Source organism: Felis catus, chromosome B4, assembly GCF_018350175.1.
Source record: "Felis catus isolate Fca126 chromosome B4, F.catus_Fca126_mat1.0, whole genome shotgun sequence".
Lineage (NCBI taxonomy): Eukaryota > Metazoa > Chordata > Mammalia > Carnivora > Felidae > Felis > Felis catus.
Genome location: NC_058374.1, coordinates 114,961,519 through 114,983,032, shown reverse-complemented (window position 1 = coordinate 114,983,032; position 21,514 = coordinate 114,961,519). Strand labels below are relative to the sequence as shown.

Below are 21,514 nucleotides of genomic sequence, written 5' to 3'. Positions count from 1 at the left end.
TCCCTCTTTCTCTCAAAAATAAGTAAACATTAAAAAAAAAAAAAAAAAAAAGACTTCATAAAGATAAAGGTGTCAATTCATCAAGAACCTATAATAACAAATGTATATACAATTAATAACACAATTTCAAAATATATGAAGACAAATAGAACGGGAGAAGAAATAGAAGAATCCACAAATATAGCTGTAGATTTCCATATCATTCTAATAATAACTGATTAAATAGAAAATTAGTAAGGGTATAGAAAACTTGAACCACACTCCCAGCCAAGGAGACCTAACTGATATTTTTGGAATACTACCAGCAGCAATGGCAGAATATACACCTACTTTTCTTTTTCTTTTTTTTTCAACGTTTTTATTTTTTATTTTTGGGACAGAGAGACAGAGCATGAACGGGGGAGGGGCAGAGAGAGAGGGAGACACAGAATCGGAAACAGGCTCCAGGCTCCGAGCCATCAGCCCAGAGCCTGACGCGGGGCTCGAACTCACGGACCGCGAGATCGTGACCTGGCTGAAGTCGGACGCTTAACCGACTGTGCCACCCAGGCGCCCCGTACACCTACTTTTCAAATGTATGTGAAACATTCACCAAGACAGACTATAATCTGGGCCATAAAACAAATCTTAATCAATTTAGAGACTGAAATCATATAAAGTATGTTTTGTGATCACAACAGAATTAAACTAGAAACCACTAACAGAAAAGTAACCCATGGTTCAAAGAAGAAATCATACGAGAAATTATAAAACATTTTGAACTAAATGAAAGTGAAAACATATCAAAATTTGTGGGATGCAGCTAACACAGTGCTTAACAGGAAATTTATAGCATTAAAAGATTAAATTAAAAAAGAAGACAGGTGGGGTGCCTGGGTGGCTCAGTTGGTTCAGCGTCCAACTTCAGCTCAGGTCATGATCTCACGGGTCTGTGAGTTCGAGCCCCGCGTCAGGATCTGTGCTGACAGCTCAGAGCCTGGAGCTTGCTTCGGATTCTGTGTCTCCCTGTCTCTCTGCCCCTCCCCCGTTCATGCTCTGTCTCTCTCTGTCTCAAAAATAAATAAACATTAAAAAAAATTATAAAAAAGAAGACAGGTTTCTAGACAACAAGCCTTTAGAAACTAGAAACTAATTACATCCAGGGTAAGCAGAAGGAAGGAAATAACAAGGGTCAAAAATAGAAAACAGAAAGACAAAAGAATCAATTAAACCAAAAGCTGATTCTCAAAAACCTCAACAAAATAACAATACCAGGAATGAGAGAAGTGACATCACCACACACTAGTGTAGCAGTGTGTATAACAAAGGAATATTATAAACTATGTGCAAATAAATTCAATAATTTAGGTGAAATGGGCAAATCCCTTGAAAGATACAAACTACCAAAGCTTACTCAAAAAGAGAGAAATTAAACAGCCCTATCTATCAAGCACAGAAATTGAATGCAGTGAGAAATCTTTTCACAAAGAAAATCCCATATCTAGATGATTTCACTAGTAAATTCTAACATTAAGAAATAATACCTATTCTGGGAATGCAAGCTGGTGCAGCCACTCTGGAAAACAGCATGGAGGTTCCTCAAAAACTAAAAATAGAACTACCCTATGACCCAGCAATTGCACTACTTGGCATTTATCCATGGGATATAGGTGTGCTGTTTTGAAGGGATACATACACCCCAATGTTCATAGCAGCACTATCAATAGCCAAAGCATGGAAAGAGCCCAAATTTCCATTGATGGATGAATGGATAAAGAAGATGTGGTGTATGTACACACACACACACACACACACACACACACACACACACACAATGGACTATTACTCAGCAATCAAAACGAATGAAATCTTGCCATTTGCAACTATGTGGATGGCACTGGAGGGTATTATGCTAAGTGAAATTAGACAAAAATCATATGACTTCACTCATATGAGGACTTTAAGAGACAAAACAGATGAACCTAAGGGAAGGGAAACAAAAATAATATAAAAACAGGGAGGGGGACAAAACAGAAGAGACTCATAAATATGTAGAACAAACTGAGGGTTACTGGAGGGGATGTGGGGGGGGGGGTGGGCTAAATGGGTAAGGGGCATCAAGGAATCTACTCCTGAAATCATTGTTGTGCTACATGCTAATTTGGATGTAAATTTTAAAAAATAAAAAAATAAAACAAGTTAAAAAAAAAGAAAAGAAATAATACCTATTTTTTTTTTTAATTTTTTTTTTTTTAACGTTTATTTATTTTTGAGACAGAGAGAGACAGAGCATGAACGGGGGAGGGTCACAGAGAGAAGGAGCCACAGAATCTGAAACAGGCTCCAGGCTCTGAGCTGTCAGCACAGAGCCCAACGCGGGGCTCGAACCCACAGACCGTGAGATCATGACCTGAGCCGAAGTTGGATGCTTAACCGACCGAGCCACCCAGGCGCCCTGAAATAATACCTATTCTAAGGTATTCTTCCCAAAAACTGAAGAGGAGGGAATACTACCAAACCCACTCTGTTGCAGGCATTACTCTGAAACCAAAACCAGACAAAGATATTATAAATCTATAGGCCAGTATCCCTAATAAACAAAGATGTAAAAAAATCCACAACAAAATTTTAGCAAATCAAATCCAAACAATACATTAAAAAAATAATAATAATATATCATGGGGTGCCTAAATGGCTCAGTCGATTAAGCATCCAACTTCGGCTCAGGTCATGATCTCGCCGTTTGTGAGTTCAAGCCCAGCATTGAGCTCTGTGCTGACAGCGCAGAGCCTGAGCCCGCTTTGAGTTCTGTGTCTCCCTCTCTCTCTCTGCCTTTCCCCTGCTCATGCTCTATGTCTGTCTGTCTTTCTCTCAAAAATAAACAATAAATAGATAGATAGATAAAGTAACCATAACCAAGTGAAGTTTAGCCCAGGAATGAAAGATTGGTACAACATTTAAAGTCATTCAATATAATTCATTATATGACTAAAAAAGAAAAACCAAATGATCATCATAATAAGTACAGAAAACAGCATCTAACAAAATTCAACACTCATTCGCGATAGAATCTCTCCATATGAGGAAAAGAAGGATTTTTCTCAACCCGATAAAGGGCATCTATAAAGACCCATACTGAACATCACACTTAATGTTTAAAGGCTCAGTGTTTTCCTTCACTAAAACTGGAAAAAAGGCAATGATGTCCATTCTCAACACTTCTATTGCAACATTGTATATAAGATCCTAAGCAGCACACTAAGGCAAGAAAAAGAAAAAGCATAAAGATTGTAAAAGGAAAAGTAAAATTGTCTTTATTCAATGATACATGATCATCTAAATAGAAAATCCTAAGGAATATATTTAAAAAGCTACTAGAACTTCTCAAGATCACAAAAGTCAACATCAGTAAACAAAAATCAACCACATTTCTACAACAAATAAAACTGTATTACAAACAAAAAACCTTGGAAATTGAAATTAAAAACCCAATACTATTTATAATGGCATTAAAACTATGAAATATTTGAAATAAATTTGACAAAAATGTAGAATATTCATACACTGCAAATTATATAAAACACTATTAAGTGAAAAAATTTTAAAGACCTAAATAAATGGAGAAATACACTATTTTAACGGATAAAAAGATTCGATACCATTATGACATCAATTCTCCTGAAATTGATCTAGAGACAGAATACAATCTCCTTCAAATCCCAGCAGGCTTTTTATCAAAACTGATAAGCTGATTCTAAAATTTATATGGAAATCTAAGAGACCTAAAATTGCGGAGACAACTTTGAAAAAAAAGAACAAAATTAGAGGACTTTACCTGATTTCAAGACTTCCTTAAAGCTATTTAGCCAAAACAGAGTGGTGATGAAAAGACAAACAACAGACCAAAATAAGAGAGGCCAAGACCCACATACATTGTCAACTGAGTTTCAACAAAGTTGCTAGGGCAATTCAGTGGTGAAAGACAGTATATTTAACTAATGGTGTTGGAGCAACACACACACACACACACACACACACACACACACACACACACACGCGCGCGCCAAAAATATGAACCTCAAGTTATACCTTACACCATATATAAAAATTAACTGTAGGGGCACCTGGGTGGCGCAGTCGGTTAAGCGTCCGACTTCAGCCAGGTCACGATCTCGCGGTCCAGGAGTTCGAGCCCCGCGTCGGGCTCTGGGCTGATGGCTCAGAGCCTGGAGCCTACTTCCGATTCTGTGTCTCCCTCTCTCTCTGCCCCTCCCCCGTTCATGCTCTGTCTCTCTCTGTCCCAAAAATAAATAAACGTTGAAAAAAAAAATTAACTGTAAATGGATAATACATCTAAATATTAGAGCTAATTATAAAACTTCTAGAAGAAAACACAGGAGAAAGTATTAGTGATCTTGGGTCAAGCAAAGATTTTTTAAGTAGTATGTAAAAAGCCTGAATTAAATGGAAAAATTTGTAAACTGGATTTCATCACAATTTTAAAAACTTGATCTTCAAAAAACACTATTAAAGAAATAAAAAAGCAATCCACAGACAAAAATATTTGCAAGACATATATCTCACAAAGGACTTTTGATCCACAAGTTTTATACCATAGTAAGACAATTAATCTGCTTTTTAAAAATAGCCAAAAGCTGTTTATAGATATTTCACCAAAAACAAATAAACCCTCACCCCCCAAACAAACAAACAAAAAAAACCCTGCCAAATGTACATATGACCCATAAACACATGAAAAGATGCTAAAAATCATTAGCAGTTAGGGAAACATAAATTTAAAACACAGTGAAATGCTACTTCTTATCCAACAGAATGATTAAAAAGACTAGTAATACCAAGTGTTGGGGAGGATGTGGAACACTAGAACTGTCAGTGGGAATGAAAGATGGTTCAGCTACTTTGACAGTGTCTTATGAATTTAAACATGTCCTTATCCTATGACCAACTAATCCTAACCCTAGGTATTTACCCAAGAGAAATGAAAATATGTCAATACAATGACTTGTACTTGAACATTTATGCAGCTTTATTCAAAGCAGCCCCAAAGGAAAGAATCCAAAATGTCCATTAACTGGTGAATAGATAAAAAAAATTGTGGTTTATCCATACGAGAATGTTATTCAAAAATAAAAGGGGATAAATTATTGGTAACATAACAACAAAGATGAATCTCACAAGCATTATAATAAGTGAAAAAAGGCAGACTTTACAAAAGGCTCCAGACTGTATAATTCCATTTACATGAAATTCTAGAAAGGGCAAACATGAAATTCTACAAATTCAGGAAATTTTAAAAAATGATAGGAAGGAGATCAGTGACTGCCAGGATGGAGATTAAAGGGAAGACACTGACTGCAAAAGAGCATGAGAACTTTTGGGGGGTGATGTAACAGTCTTTATTATGCTCATGGTAGTAATCATACAACTGTACATAAATTTGTCAAAACTCATCACAGTGTATACATAAAACCAGTGAATTTTTCTGTACGTAAATTATACCTCAAAAAAGTTTATCTAAGATAAAATGCTTTAAAAAGAGTTAAGAGGAAAACTATGAATAGGAGACAATATTAATAATTGTCATTACCATATTATCACTAAGCATATATTATATGCCAGGTGTTTAACTTATATGATCATATTTTATCTCAAAACCACCATGCAGTATTTACCCAAAGAATATAAAAAACACTAACTTGCAAAGATATATGTACCCCTATGTTTACTGTGACATTACTTACATATCCAAGTTATAGAAGCAACCCAAATATCTATGTATATACAGACAAGTAGATAAAGAAGATGTAGTATATATATTTTCAATGGACTATTACTCAACCATAGCAACAACATGGATGGATCTACAGGATATACACTGCTAAGTGAAATAAATCAGAGAAAGAAATACCATATAATTTCACTCATTATGTGGAATTTAAGAAACAAAACAAACGTACAAAGAAAAAAGAGATGAACCAAAAAACAGACTCTTAAACAGAGAAATGATGGTTACCAGAGGGGAGGTGGAGTGCAGGGCAGGAGGGGGATGGGGGAACAGATGAAATAAAGGGGATTAAAAGTGTATTTACCATGATGAGCACTGAGTAATGTATGGAATTGTTGAATCACTATATTGTACACCTGAAACTAATATAACAATGCATTAATTATACTGGAATTAAATTAATTAACTTTTAAAAACCACCAGGCAAATTAGGCATTATTTCTATTTTCTTTAATAAATAACAAGATTAAATAAAGAGCGAGTAACTAGCAGAGGGAAGATGATTTGAGTAAGCCGAGTCCCCTTTAAAACAAAGACATACACTCAGAAAAGAGTTTTACTTTACTAGAGTTTAAAAAGCACAATATTGAGTATGAGATAGGTCTATTCTTATAAGAAGGGTTTAACAGTGCTTACCTATGGGGAACAGGACATGAGTAAGTATAAAGAAAATTTCTACCTTATACTTTAAATTCATAATGGGTCCTAGTCTTTTGATTGCCATAACCTAAAAATTGTGAAATATTTAGTAAAATATCCTTCTATACATGCCTAATGTTTAAGAAGAACTCAATGACATCTAGAAATCAACACTTGAAAAATGGCTTATGTTAATCCAAAATAAATATTTAGACAGCAAATAAATACTTGTTGAATGATTAGTGATCACACCTCAGCTTATTTAAAATTTGAAAGATGATGTATCACACAAGGACAATGCCTACAAATAAAAATTTTCTTTATACACATAAGCTAGTATCTGAAGTTTTTCTGCTAAACTATTAGGAGAGGGGCACCTGGGTGGCTCAATTGGTTAAGTGTCCAATGTCAGCTCAGGTCATGATCTCACAGCTTGTGGGTTCGAGCTCCATGTCGGGCTCTGTGCTGACAGCTTGGAGCCTGGAGCCTGCTTTGGATTCTGTGTCTCCCTCTCTCTCTGCCCCTCCCCTACTCATGCTCTGTCTCTCTCAAGAATAAACATTTAAAAAAAAAAAAAAAGTAAACTATCAGGAGAGATATTGGGATAATCAACTGCATCTAATTGAAGTCTGCTTACAACTGCAGAACCTAGTAATCCTGATGGGACAAGACATACCAGGAGATTAAATTAATTAGCAGTCAAAAGCTAATTAGCAGTAATGATTAAAAAAGTAAATAAGATTAAATATAGGTGGGATACTAGACATAAAAGTATGAGGATAACATGCATGGTTTTAAGATTCTGTACTGGTCTTCTTACCTTCAATTTTGTCCCCTTCAAGTCCCCTTTACAAGATTTTCATTAACTACAGTAATTTGGTTACAAACAAAAGATGCCAAAAGATTACAGCAGTATGGAACATGCCGGGAGAAAACAGGTAGTGAAAGCCATTACAGAAGAATTTCAGGATAGGGCCTGAACTAAAATACCTGGATAATGAGACAAAATAAAAGATAAACATGAGAGCGACATTATGAATCATGGAAAGAAATCTTAGAATACAGTAATGACACACATATGGGGCTAAGAAATGGTTTGCTAATTTGTTTCCACATACCGTAAATTACAATTACAAAGACATGAAAAAACCCAGAGAGAATGTATAAACAAAGTAGGTACTAAATAAGAAAAGAAAAACCAAAGAAGAGAATAAAAAACAGAAGTAGGTTGGGATGCCTGGGTGGCTCAGTTGGTTAAGTATCTAACTCTTGATTTTAGCTCCGGTCATATCACGGTTGTAGGATGGAGTCCCACATGGGCTTGGGATTTTCTTCCCCCCCCCCCCCCTCGTGCCATCTCTCTCTCTCAAAAATAAATAAACTTTAATTTTTTTTAATGTTTATTTATTTTTGAGAGAGAGAAAGAGACAGAGCATGAGCCAGAGAGGGGCAGAGAGAGAAGGAGACAGAATCCAAAGCAGGCTCCAGGCTCTGAGCTGTAAGCATACAGCCCAATGCAGGGCTCGAACTCACAAACCGTGAGACCATGACCTGGGATGAAGTCAGACGCTTAACTGACTAAGCCACCGAGGCACCCCAAAACTGAAAGAAAGAAAGAAAGAAAGAAAGAAAGAAAGAAAGAAAGAAAGAAAGAAAGAAAGAAAGAACAGAAGCAGGAACTGAAAGACAGCATGGTGGCCAAAATATTGCAAATTTCTTCTTGAGAAACTGATACAGAAAGATCACTTTTATTATAGAATGATTATTAAAAGAGGAGCTTTTTTAAGACAGAAAAAGAAGAGCTGTGTTTTTGTTATAATGAATTTAAAACTTTGGACAAGACACTTAGTTTGAAATTTCTAAGGACAAACACTGGGAATAAGATCAAGGAAATAAAAGAATGTATAATGGAGCAAGTTGCATGTCATTTGTATAATGAATATAATTAAAGCTCTTAGAATGATTTTCAGCAAGACATGGAGTATGAGACAAAGCTTCAAGGAATCTCTATTTTTTTTTTTTAATTTTTTTTTTTCAACCTTTATTTATTTTTGGGACAGAGAGAGACAGAGCATGAATGGGGGAGGGGCAGAGAGAGAGGGAGACACAGAATCGGAAACAGGCTCCAGGCTCTGAGCCATGAGCCCAGAGCCCGACGCGGGGCTCGAACTCACGGACCGCGAGATCGTGACCTGGCTGAAGTTGGACGCTTAACCGACTATGCCATCCAGGCGCCCCAAGGAATCTCTATTTTAACTAAGAAAAAGGGAGGATCTTCTAAAGAGAAACTAAAAAAGTAAACCAAGCCCCAGATCCATACATTCATTTGTTTTCAGACTTGCTCCCTACCAAATGGATCCACTGACCCTTCAGACTCAGTATGACCAAACAATGGGTTCATCTTCCTCACTGTCAAACCTGTTTCCCCATGTGTATGAATGGCACCACCATCCACCCAAACACCTCTGTCTGTAACTTGAGAGGCCACTTGTCTCTTCCCATGCCTAATCAGTGACCTAGTGCTGCTAATTAAAATTCTTTTATTTTCCTCCTTCCTCCTTTTATTTCCTCCTTTTATTATAGTTCTTTCTTTTATGTTCCCCCTTTCTATTCCCATTGCTGGTCCTTTCATTTAGGCCTTCAACAAATTTCACCTAGACTATTATAATAGTTTCCAAACAGGCCCCCCTGACTCCAAACTTTCCATAGATCACCTTATCCCAATACAGAACCCACTTAATGAATTTTTTTTTAATGCTTATTTATTTTTGAGAGACAGAACACGAGGAGGGGAAGGGCAGAGAGAGAGGCAGACACAGAATCCAAAGCAGGCTCCAGGCTCCACGCTGGCAGCACACAGCCCGACACAGGGCTCTAACTCACAGACTGTGAGATCATGACCTGAGCTGAAGTTGAATGTTTCACTGACTAACACACAGGCGCTACCCCTCGCCTTGATTTTTTAATGCATAAACCTTTCTTCTTAAAATATGGCAATGAAAATAAAACCTAAACTCCTCAGCACAATACAAAATCCTTCATAAGACCCTTCCTACATTCCCTCATATTCTGGGTCCCCTCCATGCTGAACTACTTGCAATTTCCCCAGCATACTCTATGACATCCTGTTCTCTCTGCCTACAGAACCTTTTCAGAATTCCTCATGGCTAACTCCTAACCACTCTTCAAGGCTCAATCACTCGATTTTGTTTACCCTCTCTCCTTGACTATAAATAACTTGCGAACAAGGATTGTGTTTGTGATCTCCCAGCACTTACTTAGTAGAGCAGGTAGATGAATGTGTATTCATTAATTCCATAAGCATGTCCTGTCATAAAATATGCTTAGTTACTGGGTGACAGGTGACTGGTGACTAGGTAAGAACAAAATTTGCTCAAACATAAACGATTAAAAACAGTCACCTCTCAGTTTTGATAGGAAGATAGATATAAAAGAAAGAAGAATCAAAAGAAAAAAAAAAAAACTAAAGCCAGAGTCAATTAGGAGGTTAAAAAAAAATCTATGTAATAAAATATGAGTACTAGCAAACAGAGGGACAACTAGTTTCTAAAGGAACCGAGAACCATATACACTGCCCAATCATTTGCTGTACCCCAATTTTTTTAATGATAACTCAAAATCTGTTAAATAAATGGATAAAGGGCCAAGGACAAAATTAATTATTTGGCAGGAGGATGAATAAAAACAATACAGCAAATGACTGTATCACAGAATAGAAAAAGTTTCAAGAATTCTTACAAAATTCACTGAAAGTTTGGTTAAATTCCCCCACTCAAATAAAAGAAAAAAGAAGTATTATTTCATTTTAGCTACACTATATGTACATCTAAAACTACAATTTACTAGGTAATCATACTGGGTGTTAATTTCACCACACAGAATATAACCTCAGAAGTTCATTAATGCAAGAAAAGTTATGTATTCTTTTAGCTGTCGAGTGGGAGTTAAGAAAAGAAAATAGAACTCACTGTCCACGAGGATACCAACGGTGCTTAGTAGTAAAGAACATTTTGCTAAGTTGTTCTATCATAGGTCCTTGCTCCAAGGGTTCATTTTTTTCTTCTAATCTGGTTTTCAGCACTTGATCATGTGTTTCTTCATTATTACACACAGGATCTGGCCGTGGGATAGGCTACAAAATAATAAGTAACGAACAACATCAAAAGGTAGGAATGTTAGCCAGCAGTAGATTGAGTTCACAATACAACAATACCCATATTCAGGAATCTATTACAGTACCTCAAGGTAGATAAGTTTTCAGAACAGAATTCTGCTTTAGTTGCATTATCCACTAAAGAATCAGAAATACTTTTCCTCTCCAATCAAGTTTTGGGTTTCTTTTCCAATAATAAATTTCTTTATTTAATGTTATTTTCCCCCCAGTAATAAAGTACTTATTATTTTAATTTCTATTCCTAAAACTATAAATTGTACCCATTATTTTTTAACTTAAAAGTTTACAGTCTCAGGCACCTGGGTGGCTTAGTCGGTTAAGCATCTGGCTTCAGCTCAGGTCATGATGTCACTGTATGTGAGTTTGAGCCCCACGTTGAGATCTGTGCTGACATCTCAGAGGCTGCTTCAGTTTCTATGTGTCTCTCACTCTGCCCCTCCCCTACTCATGCTCTGTCTCTCTCAAATATAAATAAACATTAAAAGAAAAAGTTTATAGTCTCTAACCTTGCTTATCATTAAAGTGAAATACAATAAAAAACATTAAAAAAATTTTTTTTAATTTTCATTTATTTTTGATACAGATAGAGAGACAGAGTGCGAGCAGGGGAGGGTCAGAGAGAGAGGGAGACACAGAATCTGAAGCAGGCTCCAGGCTCTGAGCTATCGGCACAGAGCCTGACACAGGGCTCAAACTCATAAACTGCGAGATCATGACCTGAGCTGAAGTTGTACACTTAACTGACTGAGCCACCCAGGTGCCCCACAGTGAAAAACATTTCATTGAAGTGGTATTTCTTATATCCAAAGGAAATTTTAAAAATCTCAATGTTTTCATTTACGTGACTGAAATGTCATCAAATGATGCTTTATGGTAACTTGAGAAATTTTTTGCCCAAAGACATCAATTACTAAAATCTCATCTCCTCTACAACACATTATGAGTGATATGACATATTCCCATCAGTAACACTAGCTCATTAAAGCCTTAAAGAATCACTGTCTTGGGGGCACCTGGATGACTCAGTCAGTTAAGTGTCCAACTCTTGACTTCAGCTCACATCATGATCTCGCGGCCGTGAGATTGAGCCCTGAATCGCATCAGGCTCTGTGCTAGGTGTGCAGCCTGCTTGGGAGTCTCTGTCCCTCTCCCTCTGCGCTCCCCAACCTGTAAGTGTACTCTCTCTCTCTCAAAAAAAAAAAAAAAAGTCACTGTTTTGGAAAGTGAAGTCATGTATATTTTAAATATTAAATGACACTGTATGTAACAGAGGGTGGGAACATTGCCTTGCTTTACAGATACCATATATATTACAATACAATGAAAATCTGAATTTACAACCAGAAAGGAAACAATTCAAACGTAAGAGTCCTCACATTCATACACTATTAACGTCAACTACAACATTCTACCATTGTTAAATGTTACAGTATATACTTATATTTGGTATATGCACATGACAAAATAAGACTTCTTTAAAAAGCAGTATGTATGGGCATGAAGGTGACACAATTGACTTAGTACTACAGAAATGCAGAGTAACAAAGATATTAGTGAGAAGTAGAATAGGAGCCAAAGTCAGAACTTTGTCAGAGTGCAGAATATATTCTACAAGGTATAACAAATATTATGAGTAAAGGAAAGTAGGTAAGAACATACAATAGGGATAAGCTTTAAAAATGGATCTTGAGAAACCAGATTATGAAAGGTCTTCAAATTAGATTTACCAGTAACAATTTGAGGTAAGCAGAAATAAGGAACCACTTACATAGTGTAGGAGAAAATAAGGAAGTAGAATAATAAAAGAAGTTAAGGACTTGAGCTTTGGTCTCTAATTCTGCCACTTACTAGCTCCTGACCTTGAACAAGTTACTTAAGGTCTTAATTTCTATTTATGTAAAACCAGAGAAATAATACCTACCCAATAAGGGCTTAATGAGGATTAAATGAAATAATCATATATAGTATGCTTAGCTGTCCCTCGTCCTCTTTTTTTTTTTTTTAAATGTTTATTTATTTTTGAGAGTGAAAGAGAGAGAGCACACACATGAGCAGGGGAGGGACAGAGAGAGAGGGGGACAGTGGATCCTAAGTGGGCTCTGCACTAACAGCAGAGAGCCCAAGGCAGGGCTCAAACTCATGAACCATGAGATCATGACCTGAGCCGAAGTCAGACGCTCAACCAACTGAGCCACCCAGACGGCCCTGTTCCTTGTACTCTTAAGAGTTCAATAATGGTAGGTAGCTACTAAGATTTAAGGCCTCAAACAGAAAAATTTAAATTTATAACTTAAAGAAAAAGCTCTCCTTGGACATTTAAAGTAATTTTAAAAGATCATCACCTGTATGTAAAGTAAAATATTAGTATCTTTGCAAGCTACTATCAGACCCTCATGGATCTAGCAAACACAGGATTAGAGCCTATAATAATTTTCTCTCTTTTAGGTTACTATACTTGATGCTAAAGATTAAATGTTTTTAGTATTATCAGAAGTTAAGTTGTTTTCAAGTGTTAATGAATGTTCACAGTCTTTCTTCCTATTCCCAAGCAGGCTCAATTCTAACATATCACAAATTCTCTCTGCTTTGTATGATTAAAAACACTTCTTTACCAGGCACATAGATAAAAGACATTGGAATTAATGGATTCTTCGAGTCTATATCAAGAGCCTCTGGCTGACTCAGAATTGATTTTTAGGTAGTATCTGATCTCCTTAACCAAAGAAAGGATATGTGAATGTTTCAGTAAAAAAGAAAAACTAAAATAAAACTGAATGTCAACTTTGAAAACTATTCAGAACTATCATCCTGAATTTCCCTTGTTTCTCTTAAGGATTTTCAAAATTTGACTTGAAATTTGCCACTAAATCAGCCACTAAAAAGAACCGTCTGGTACTTACATTTTACTTTATTTTTCCAAGTCTTTATTTTTTTACCCTTGGAATTATATCTTTATTTTCCTAAACTTTAGAAATTTAGAAATCAATCCTAAATTCTAGAAAAACATTTTTAGAATATTAGTACTTTTAATAAAGTATATACTCGGCAAAAGAAGAAAAAAGGATCTTTTTACTTAGATCTATGGAAAACAATCAACATGTTTTGGATTCAAATAAATTACCAGAACACCAAAGATGCAAATCAGCTTAACTTTCTTAAAGCCAGTCTCAGTAGGCATATCTACACATGACTAGGATCTTTGCATGCAGTATGCTTTCCAGGGCCTAAAGAACCAAAGGGCCTGCTGGAATTGCAGCCCTACCTCCTTGAGAAAAGAAAAAAAATCAATACTAAAATTGAAGTCATGTTTGAAGATATTTATTTACTATCATGTAGTACCTGCATAAGATTTGTAAATCTAGATTCAAAAAGAACACACTGTATTCTAACAGTAACACGTTTTCAAAAACGTTTCTTACTATGCAGCCCAATCTATAATTTATCACTTGAGAAACAAAAAAATTCCATGTTTCCCTATATGAATGTCTCTTAGCCTTAAAACAAGAAACCCATAAGCATGAAGAGGGAGAAACAAATGTATTCATTTAATCAACAAATATTATACACCTACCAAATATGAGTGCTATTCCAGATGCTAAGGGTATAGCAGAGAACAAAACACACAGAGCCCTATCCTCATGGAGCTTACATTTTGGTGGTGGGAGACAAACAAGAAAATATCTATTGTGCCAAAAATGATAAAAGCTATTGAGAAAAGACAACAGGAGTCCAGGGGCAGGGGTACTACTTTAAATGCAAAAGTTACTCACTAGTTAACAAATAAGGAAAGGGAATAAACTATGAGGTTTCTGGCGGGGAAGCATTCCAGGTAGAGGAAGCAGGAACTACAATGGCCCAGAGGTAGGAGCCTAATATACTTGAATAACAGCAGGGGAGCAGTGTGGTTAGCAGTGAAGTGATTACATGTAAACTGATAGGAGTGATCTTCTAGATGAGAGAGGAATATTGAGGATGCAGGAGGGGAAACAACTGCTACCACACAGAGACTGCAACAGAAAAAAAGGAGGCGGGGAGCTGGACATGTATGCAAGGAGTGACTGCAAGGATGGACCACAGAATCTACACCAGGTAAGAGAAGTGAGGATGTGTGAGGTGTGTGGCAGCTGTGATAAAGGGGTTCAATCAACGGATGTAGGTCTCAATGAGGGGATGAAGAATTCTTGGAGCTGGGAGCTGGGGGAATTCTTGAAATCTAAATTGGCAAGAAGGAGGAGGAGGCATTTGTGATTAGAACATTTCTAGAGTGCAGCCATGGGAGTGGGGCTGATGATGTTGGGAAAAAGACAAGACAGAGGCCAGGATATTAGATTATCTATATAGATACTGAAATAACAAAGAATTAGAACAGAAACAGTATTGGAGGGTGTGACAGTATATCTAAAATCTTCAAGGAAGAGCGAAGGGATGGGGGGAGGAGAAGTGAACTGAAAGACAGGAGATAACAGCAACAAAAAAAGGGAGTAGATGCTACAGTTTAATGACACAAACTACAAAGCTAGAAATTGTTAGAAAGGAGGGAAAATGGTCTGGATATGACAACAAGGAGCTACAGGGACTTCTACTTCCCCTGGAGGTCCAGTAGTAAAAGGGAATAGGGAAGAAAACATCAATCACTGAAAAAAAAAAGAAAAAAAAAAAAAAAAAACTGTTGGCAAAGCAATGACCCCAGGTACAACCAGGTCTCTGGTAGAGCCAGAGGTGAAGGCAAAATTCTGGATGAAATTCTGGATGAGAGATTTTAATGATGATGGTAAGTTCTAAAAGTACAGTGGAAAGTTTGAGAGTTAGGAAAGAAAGGAAAAGTGTCAGATTCAGGGATGTAAAAAGCCATATATGGATGAGAGTCTGAGGTTGAGAAATGACTTTGCAGTCATGGTCTTGGTAGAACTGCTAAAACAGAGATAAAGCACATAACCAGAAATATAATTCAAAATAACAATGAGGGAGGGCACAAAATAGCATGTGCTGGAGCGTTTACAAGATAAAAGTCAGTGACTTACACCTATTTTCTACACATTGCCCCAAGAAATGAAACAAAAGAGGTACTGGATTATCGCCTATGATATCTGGCTAGAATACAAAGCAGTATAAAGCAGGCAGACAAAATGGTGAGGTTAAAAAGGGAATAAGAACTAGCAAAATAACAATCTATTTTGTCAAATCAACCAGTATTCTAGCCCTAATGATGATTTTTAAAAACAGGCACAACTAGATGCATCACATCATGATTTGAATTATCTAGTTATTTTCTCCTCAAAAAGTACACCAAACATTATCAAATATGGTAAAAGAAGGCTTAGAGACATAGGAGAAAGCATTTCAAATAAAGATAAATTAACAAAAAGACTTGGGTCAAGCTAAAATAAATTGTATTGAGGGGCGCCAGGGTGGCTCAGTCAGTTAAACGTCCGACTTTAGCTCAAGTCATGACCTTGCTGTTGGGAAGTTGGAGCCTCGCATCTGGCTCCGTGCTAACAGCTCAGAGCCTGGAACTTGCTCCAGATTCTGTCTCTCTCTTTCTCTGCCCCTCCCCTGCTCATGCTCGATCTCTCTCTCTCAAATAAATAAACATTAAAAACAATTTTTTTTAATAAATTGTATTGAAAACAAAAAACCTCCTCTCCCTAGTGTGTGGCTTTTGAAGAAATATGGAAAAAAAACTAGTCCTTGAAATACATGTCCATGTTGTCCCATTAGAAAAAGCTAACTGGAAAAAAAAAAAAGGAAATTCACCAAACATTAAAAGGATTATCAGATCCTATTCAATATAAAAGGTATAAAACAGCATTCTAAAATATAGTGCTTCATGACTTATGACAATATAAAGTAGTATGGGACAATGTGTTTTGTAAATTTATACTATACAAAAATCTACCAGATTTTAGACCAGAAAATTGATGCCATGATTGCATTTAAATGGTTCACTTTGTGTATAGAAAAAAGCTTTTAAAGAAAGAAGATGGAAAAGAAATGAGAAAAATTGAAATGGCAAAATTAAAAAAACAAAAAGATCTACACCATATAAAGGAAATCAAACAGTTCTATTCTCTTTGGATACTGTAAGGAAGTATGAATACTTCTAACAGCAAATTAAAAATTACAAGAGATTTTCTCATACATACTTTTGTATGTTCATATGGAATGTCCACAGAAGGGTGGTAGCATACTATTGTCCTGCCATCAGATGTCAAAGCAAGCTCTACTTTGCTAAAAAAAAAAAAAAAATGTTTTAGAAACAGTTATACTGTATTCAAGGCAGAATGATTTTCTTAGAGATAAAAGTAATTAATCCTAAACCCCTGAAGAATGATGCTATGGCACCTGGTACCCAAATCATAGAGGACAACTTGACCATCCCATGAAATATGTCAGCTTAACTACCACAACAAACCCTTAATGCGTTACCCACTATCGTATCTAAATTATTCTTCAGATTATTTATTTGTAGACTATCCAAATCTTTGGAAGAGATTTTCATGTTTACTCATCACTATTATTAGAACTTTTTCCCCTTATCTAAAAACTACCTTCAAAAAGCTGTAAGAAGTACATTACTTGGTTGAATTATTAAAGATCAACAAAGTAAATAATCTTCCAGGCAAAGGATCACCTGAATTTCCAATCATAAAGTCTACAGCTGAGCACTTTTTCTAGATTAGCATTTCTCTAAGTGCCTTTGGTGGAACAGTGCAACTGTAAGAAGCCTCCCATAAAGAGTTCTGAGGTCAAATAAATTTCATAATTACTGAATAGTATCACTTCCCTCCATTAATATTCCTAGAAAAACACATTTTGGGCAATACTCCTCCAAGTATTTTTTCCAGGAGTGCTGTGGCTGGATCTCATTCAGGTACCAACTGACCACGCTGGTTTGTCAAAGACCACAGCAACTACTATTATACTTAGATCCATATACATTCTAAAGAGAACAACTTTCAGCTTTCATTAATCTTGTATGTTTTCTACACATCTATAAATATAAGTTTCTAGGACTTCAATACCAAGCAGATTTGAACCAGAGTGGCAATTAGACACTACAACGTCTTTTAGCTAACACAGCATAGGGTATCAAGTTGTTTCACCACGATTTTAAGATGGAATAACGTAACACAGCTATAACAAACATTGCATCTACCCAATGATTTTGGATGAAGAATGGAGTTTTACATAATACAAAACACCTGTAAGACTGAATCTTTTCAGGTTCAGAAAGTATTACCTATTACCTACTCCAATCTCATCACTATCTTAGTACTTACTAAATATACACTTAAAACTAAAACTAGTGTCAAGAGGGCAGAAAATACATTTTTACCAAAATCTGCAATAAAAACATAGCTTAAGAAGATATGTTGCGGTTTCTGTACATCAGACTCTCCTACAGAGAAAAAAAGCCAACATCTTATTCACATTATTCCTAGTTCTTAACATAGTGACAAGAATTAAATAAATACCAAATAAATTGTGACTGCATTAAATTATTTGTAATTTAGGATTATTCTTCATCAAACAAAAGATAAATAATTGCTTAAGCTAACAGCTATGAACCCCAAGAGAAAAAAACTATAAAAACTAATTAACTTTTCTATAAAGCTAAGGAAGGCTTTGGGATAAAAGACAGCATTTCTAACAACATGTCTTACAACAAATTAAGTATTCACTGAAACACAATGATAATGATTTCTATTTAAAATATTTATGAGCCCAGATACTGGGTAAATAAGACCACTGAAATAATTTTTAAATACAAAATTAAAGAAAGAATAATCAGAAAAGAAAGCATAAAATACCAAAAGGAGAAATAAAATTAAATCATTTCAGATACAACAAACAGACTGTTATTTTTTCAATTGAATTTAAATACATACCAATTATAGTCATCTGGAAGAGGCGAATACGTAGATTTATGACAAACACAATATAAAGCTCCGTCTGCAAAAAAATGGATTTAGTTAATTTCAGCATACGTTCTCACATAAATGTAAAGCTAGTTTCACTCATTCAGCCAACACTTACTGCATTTACAGGAAACAGGGCTGTACTAGAGACCAGGGATTCAACAACAAGATCTAGTCCCTGCTTTCAAAAAGGGTACAAGTCTGGTGAGAGATAATTCCAATATAAACAAACAATTCCAATATAAATGATAAGCCTGTTAGGATGGGTAAGCACCACGAGAGGGGCACCCGGACAGGTTACAAAATAGGACTGTGCAGGTTTAAGAATGCCCTTCCAGTAGAGATGATGTCTACAGTGCTCTAAAAGATGGAGGAATAAGCAGGAGTTGGTAGGGGTTGAGTACAATGATCTTTGCAGAGAGTTATAAGTACTAAGGACAGAGGCAAGAAAGAACATGAAGTATTTAGGTAGTCTAAAAAAAGTCTGTAAAAAAAATAAATAAGTAAAAGCTTTTGTGAGACCAAGTGCACAGTTCACAAAGGGGGAGTGTTAGCGATGAAATATAAAATAAATTGTTCAAAATTAACTTTTCTTAATCAAAATGCTCACATTTCATAGAATATTTTCCCTTTTTTAGAAAGCCTACAAATTCAAAAGCCATAACTACTTTAAGTTTGTTAAGTATGTTCAGAGAAATGATGTTTTTAAATATAAAGAAAAAATGTAAATGTAGCTCAGTAAACTTAAAAACAGTTCTGAACACAGTGGTCCTCCCTCCCGCCACCTCCACCTTATCCATGTTTTTGCTTTCTGGAGTTTCAGTTACCCAAGGTCAACCTCGGTCCAGAAGCAGATGATCCTCCTTCTGACATAGTGTCAGGTCAACAGTAGCCTAAAGCTACAGGACAATGCTAATGTCATCCACCTTGCTTCATCTTAGCACATACACATTTTATCTCACATCATCACAAAAAGAAAGGTGAGTACAATACAATAAGCTATTTTGAGAGATCACATTCACATAATTTTTATTACAGTATATTATTAAAATTATTCTATTATTAATTATGGTTATTAATCTCTCTTACTGTGCCTAACTAGGAAGTTTAACTTTATCACAGGCACGTATGTATAGGCAAAAACGTAGTGTTCAGTACTATCCACAGTGTCAAGCAACCCTGGGACACCTGGAATGTATCTTTCGGGGATAAGGGTGAACTACTGTGTATCTTGGTTAAAGCCAAGATCAACTTCTTTCAACCCCGCCTCTGGATCTTCAGTATGGAGTGAAATCCCCACTTTGTTCAAATACCACTCATCCTTCAAAGTCAAATGTTACTCTTTCATGAAATCTTTTTTCCTCTCCCTGCCCCACAACCCCCAACACAGAGAAAAGAGTGGTCTATTTTGCATGTCCCACAACCTACGTTTCATATGACATTACTATAACTTCTGTGAGGTCCTTCTTGTTTTTTTCTGCGTCAGTTATTTATATGTACAAAAGATGTGTAAAAAAAGGTGTATTTTCCATCTTTGTATACTTCTTTCCCCGAAGACTGCATATACTTATAGATCTAAATATAAATTCTTACTCCAAGCATAAAAATTACCTTAGCAAAACTCTCTTTTATCATAAAAGACTGCTCAGCAAAATGTCAATGCCAAAATTCTATTGATGTAAAATAATAAAATACAAAGAATTAGAAATTTAACCTCATCTCTCAAAAGATTTGATTTTCAATTATCTGTGCTAATATAGAGAAGCATTCAAAAAGACAAATCAGAGGACAACATAAAAACCACTTACACTATTTTCTTCTCTGACACTGTTGGGGGTCTTCCTAATCATATATGAATTAATTTTAAAAGAAGTCTGTCTTCTCTTAATATAAACGAGCTAGGTGATATATACGTTCAGTGAAACAAATAGGGTTGGGTGGCAGAGGCAGGACAGACAGACTTAAGTGTTTTTAAAACAGGCAGGAAGGGACGAGGCGCCTGGGTGGCTCAGTCAGTTAAGCATCCGACTTCAGCTCAGGTCATGATCTCTCAGCTTGTGAGTTCGAGCCCCGCGTTCAAGCCGGGCATTTGAGCCCTGCGTTTGAGCCCCGCATCGGGCTCTGGGCGGACAGCCCGGAGCCCGCTTCCGATTCTGTCTCCTTCTCTGCCCCTCCCCTGCTCACACACTCTCTCTCTCAAGAATAAACATTAAAAAATTTAATTAAAAAAAAAAATAGGCAAAGGGGAAACTCAAGACAATGGTATTTCAGGTGAACAAGAAACTCTTGTTAAATTTCTACCCTACACTTGTGCAGACATTTGTTTGTGCCCTCATGACATACATTGCCTTCTACCTCATATTCCAGGTTTTTCTTATTTTCATAGATGTCTATTTCACCTACAAGCATAAATTAGTTCCTTAAGGCCAGGAACCAAATTTTGATCATTACTCTGTCCCCTATAGTGACTACTAATAAAAAAGTGATCCCCAAACTGCCTCTAAATGTTAACTTCTTAATTAGTACATAATTTAAAAAACTAATTTGACACTTTGTCAAGAGAAAAACTCTAGATATGGTAAATATCAGAGGTTTTTAACATGTAACTAGAATTAATGCCAAAGTTAACATCAATCAACTCAATGCACTAAAAAGAATTTCAGAGAGTCAGCTCTCCATAACTTACAAGCTATTCTTGTTATGTATACATATGTTCAATTGCTTTCTGCTAAGATCTGTAAGAACTAATAGTCTTGCCTAACTTTCAAATACTCAATATTTTAAGTTAGTACAGGAAAGAAGGTACAGGAGAATGTATATCAGGCTAAACAAGATGGGAAGACCTAAGTTTTGATTACGGCTCTCATCTATCAGATATACAAACTTGATTAGGTTTCAGAGAGGTCAGAGAACTCAACTTCCTTCACCTTTATTAAATACCTAACATTATTCAAAGTTGTAAAATTCAAAGTTGTA

At 36.0% G+C, this 21,514-nt stretch overlaps 1 protein-coding gene across 5 annotated transcripts in view; it reads right to left on the bottom strand.

Annotated features, from left to right (window-relative positions):
• Window positions 1-21,514, bottom strand: part of MRPL42 (mitochondrial ribosomal protein L42) — a 33,472-nt gene that overhangs the window by 6,662 nt on the left and 5,296 nt on the right. For 2 of the 5 annotated variants that reach the window (XM_019835333.3, XM_023257301.2), the window contains exons 3-6: window positions 18,509-18,572; window positions 16,763-16,847; window positions 10,414-10,577; window positions 7,245-7,414 (exon numbers count right to left, since the gene is read on the bottom strand). In XM_019835333.3, the coding sequence (XP_019690892.2) occupies window positions 7,291-7,414; window positions 10,414-10,577; window positions 16,763-16,847; window positions 18,509-18,572 (437 nt within the window). In that variant the 3' untranslated portion in view covers window positions 7,245-7,290. Of the gene's footprint in view, window positions 1-7,244; window positions 7,415-9,718; window positions 9,753-10,413; window positions 10,578-16,762; window positions 16,848-18,508; window positions 18,573-21,514 lie in introns of those variants that run through there. The other 3 variants (XM_045062152.1, XM_045062151.1, XM_045062153.1) reach the window with 2 other exon arrangements.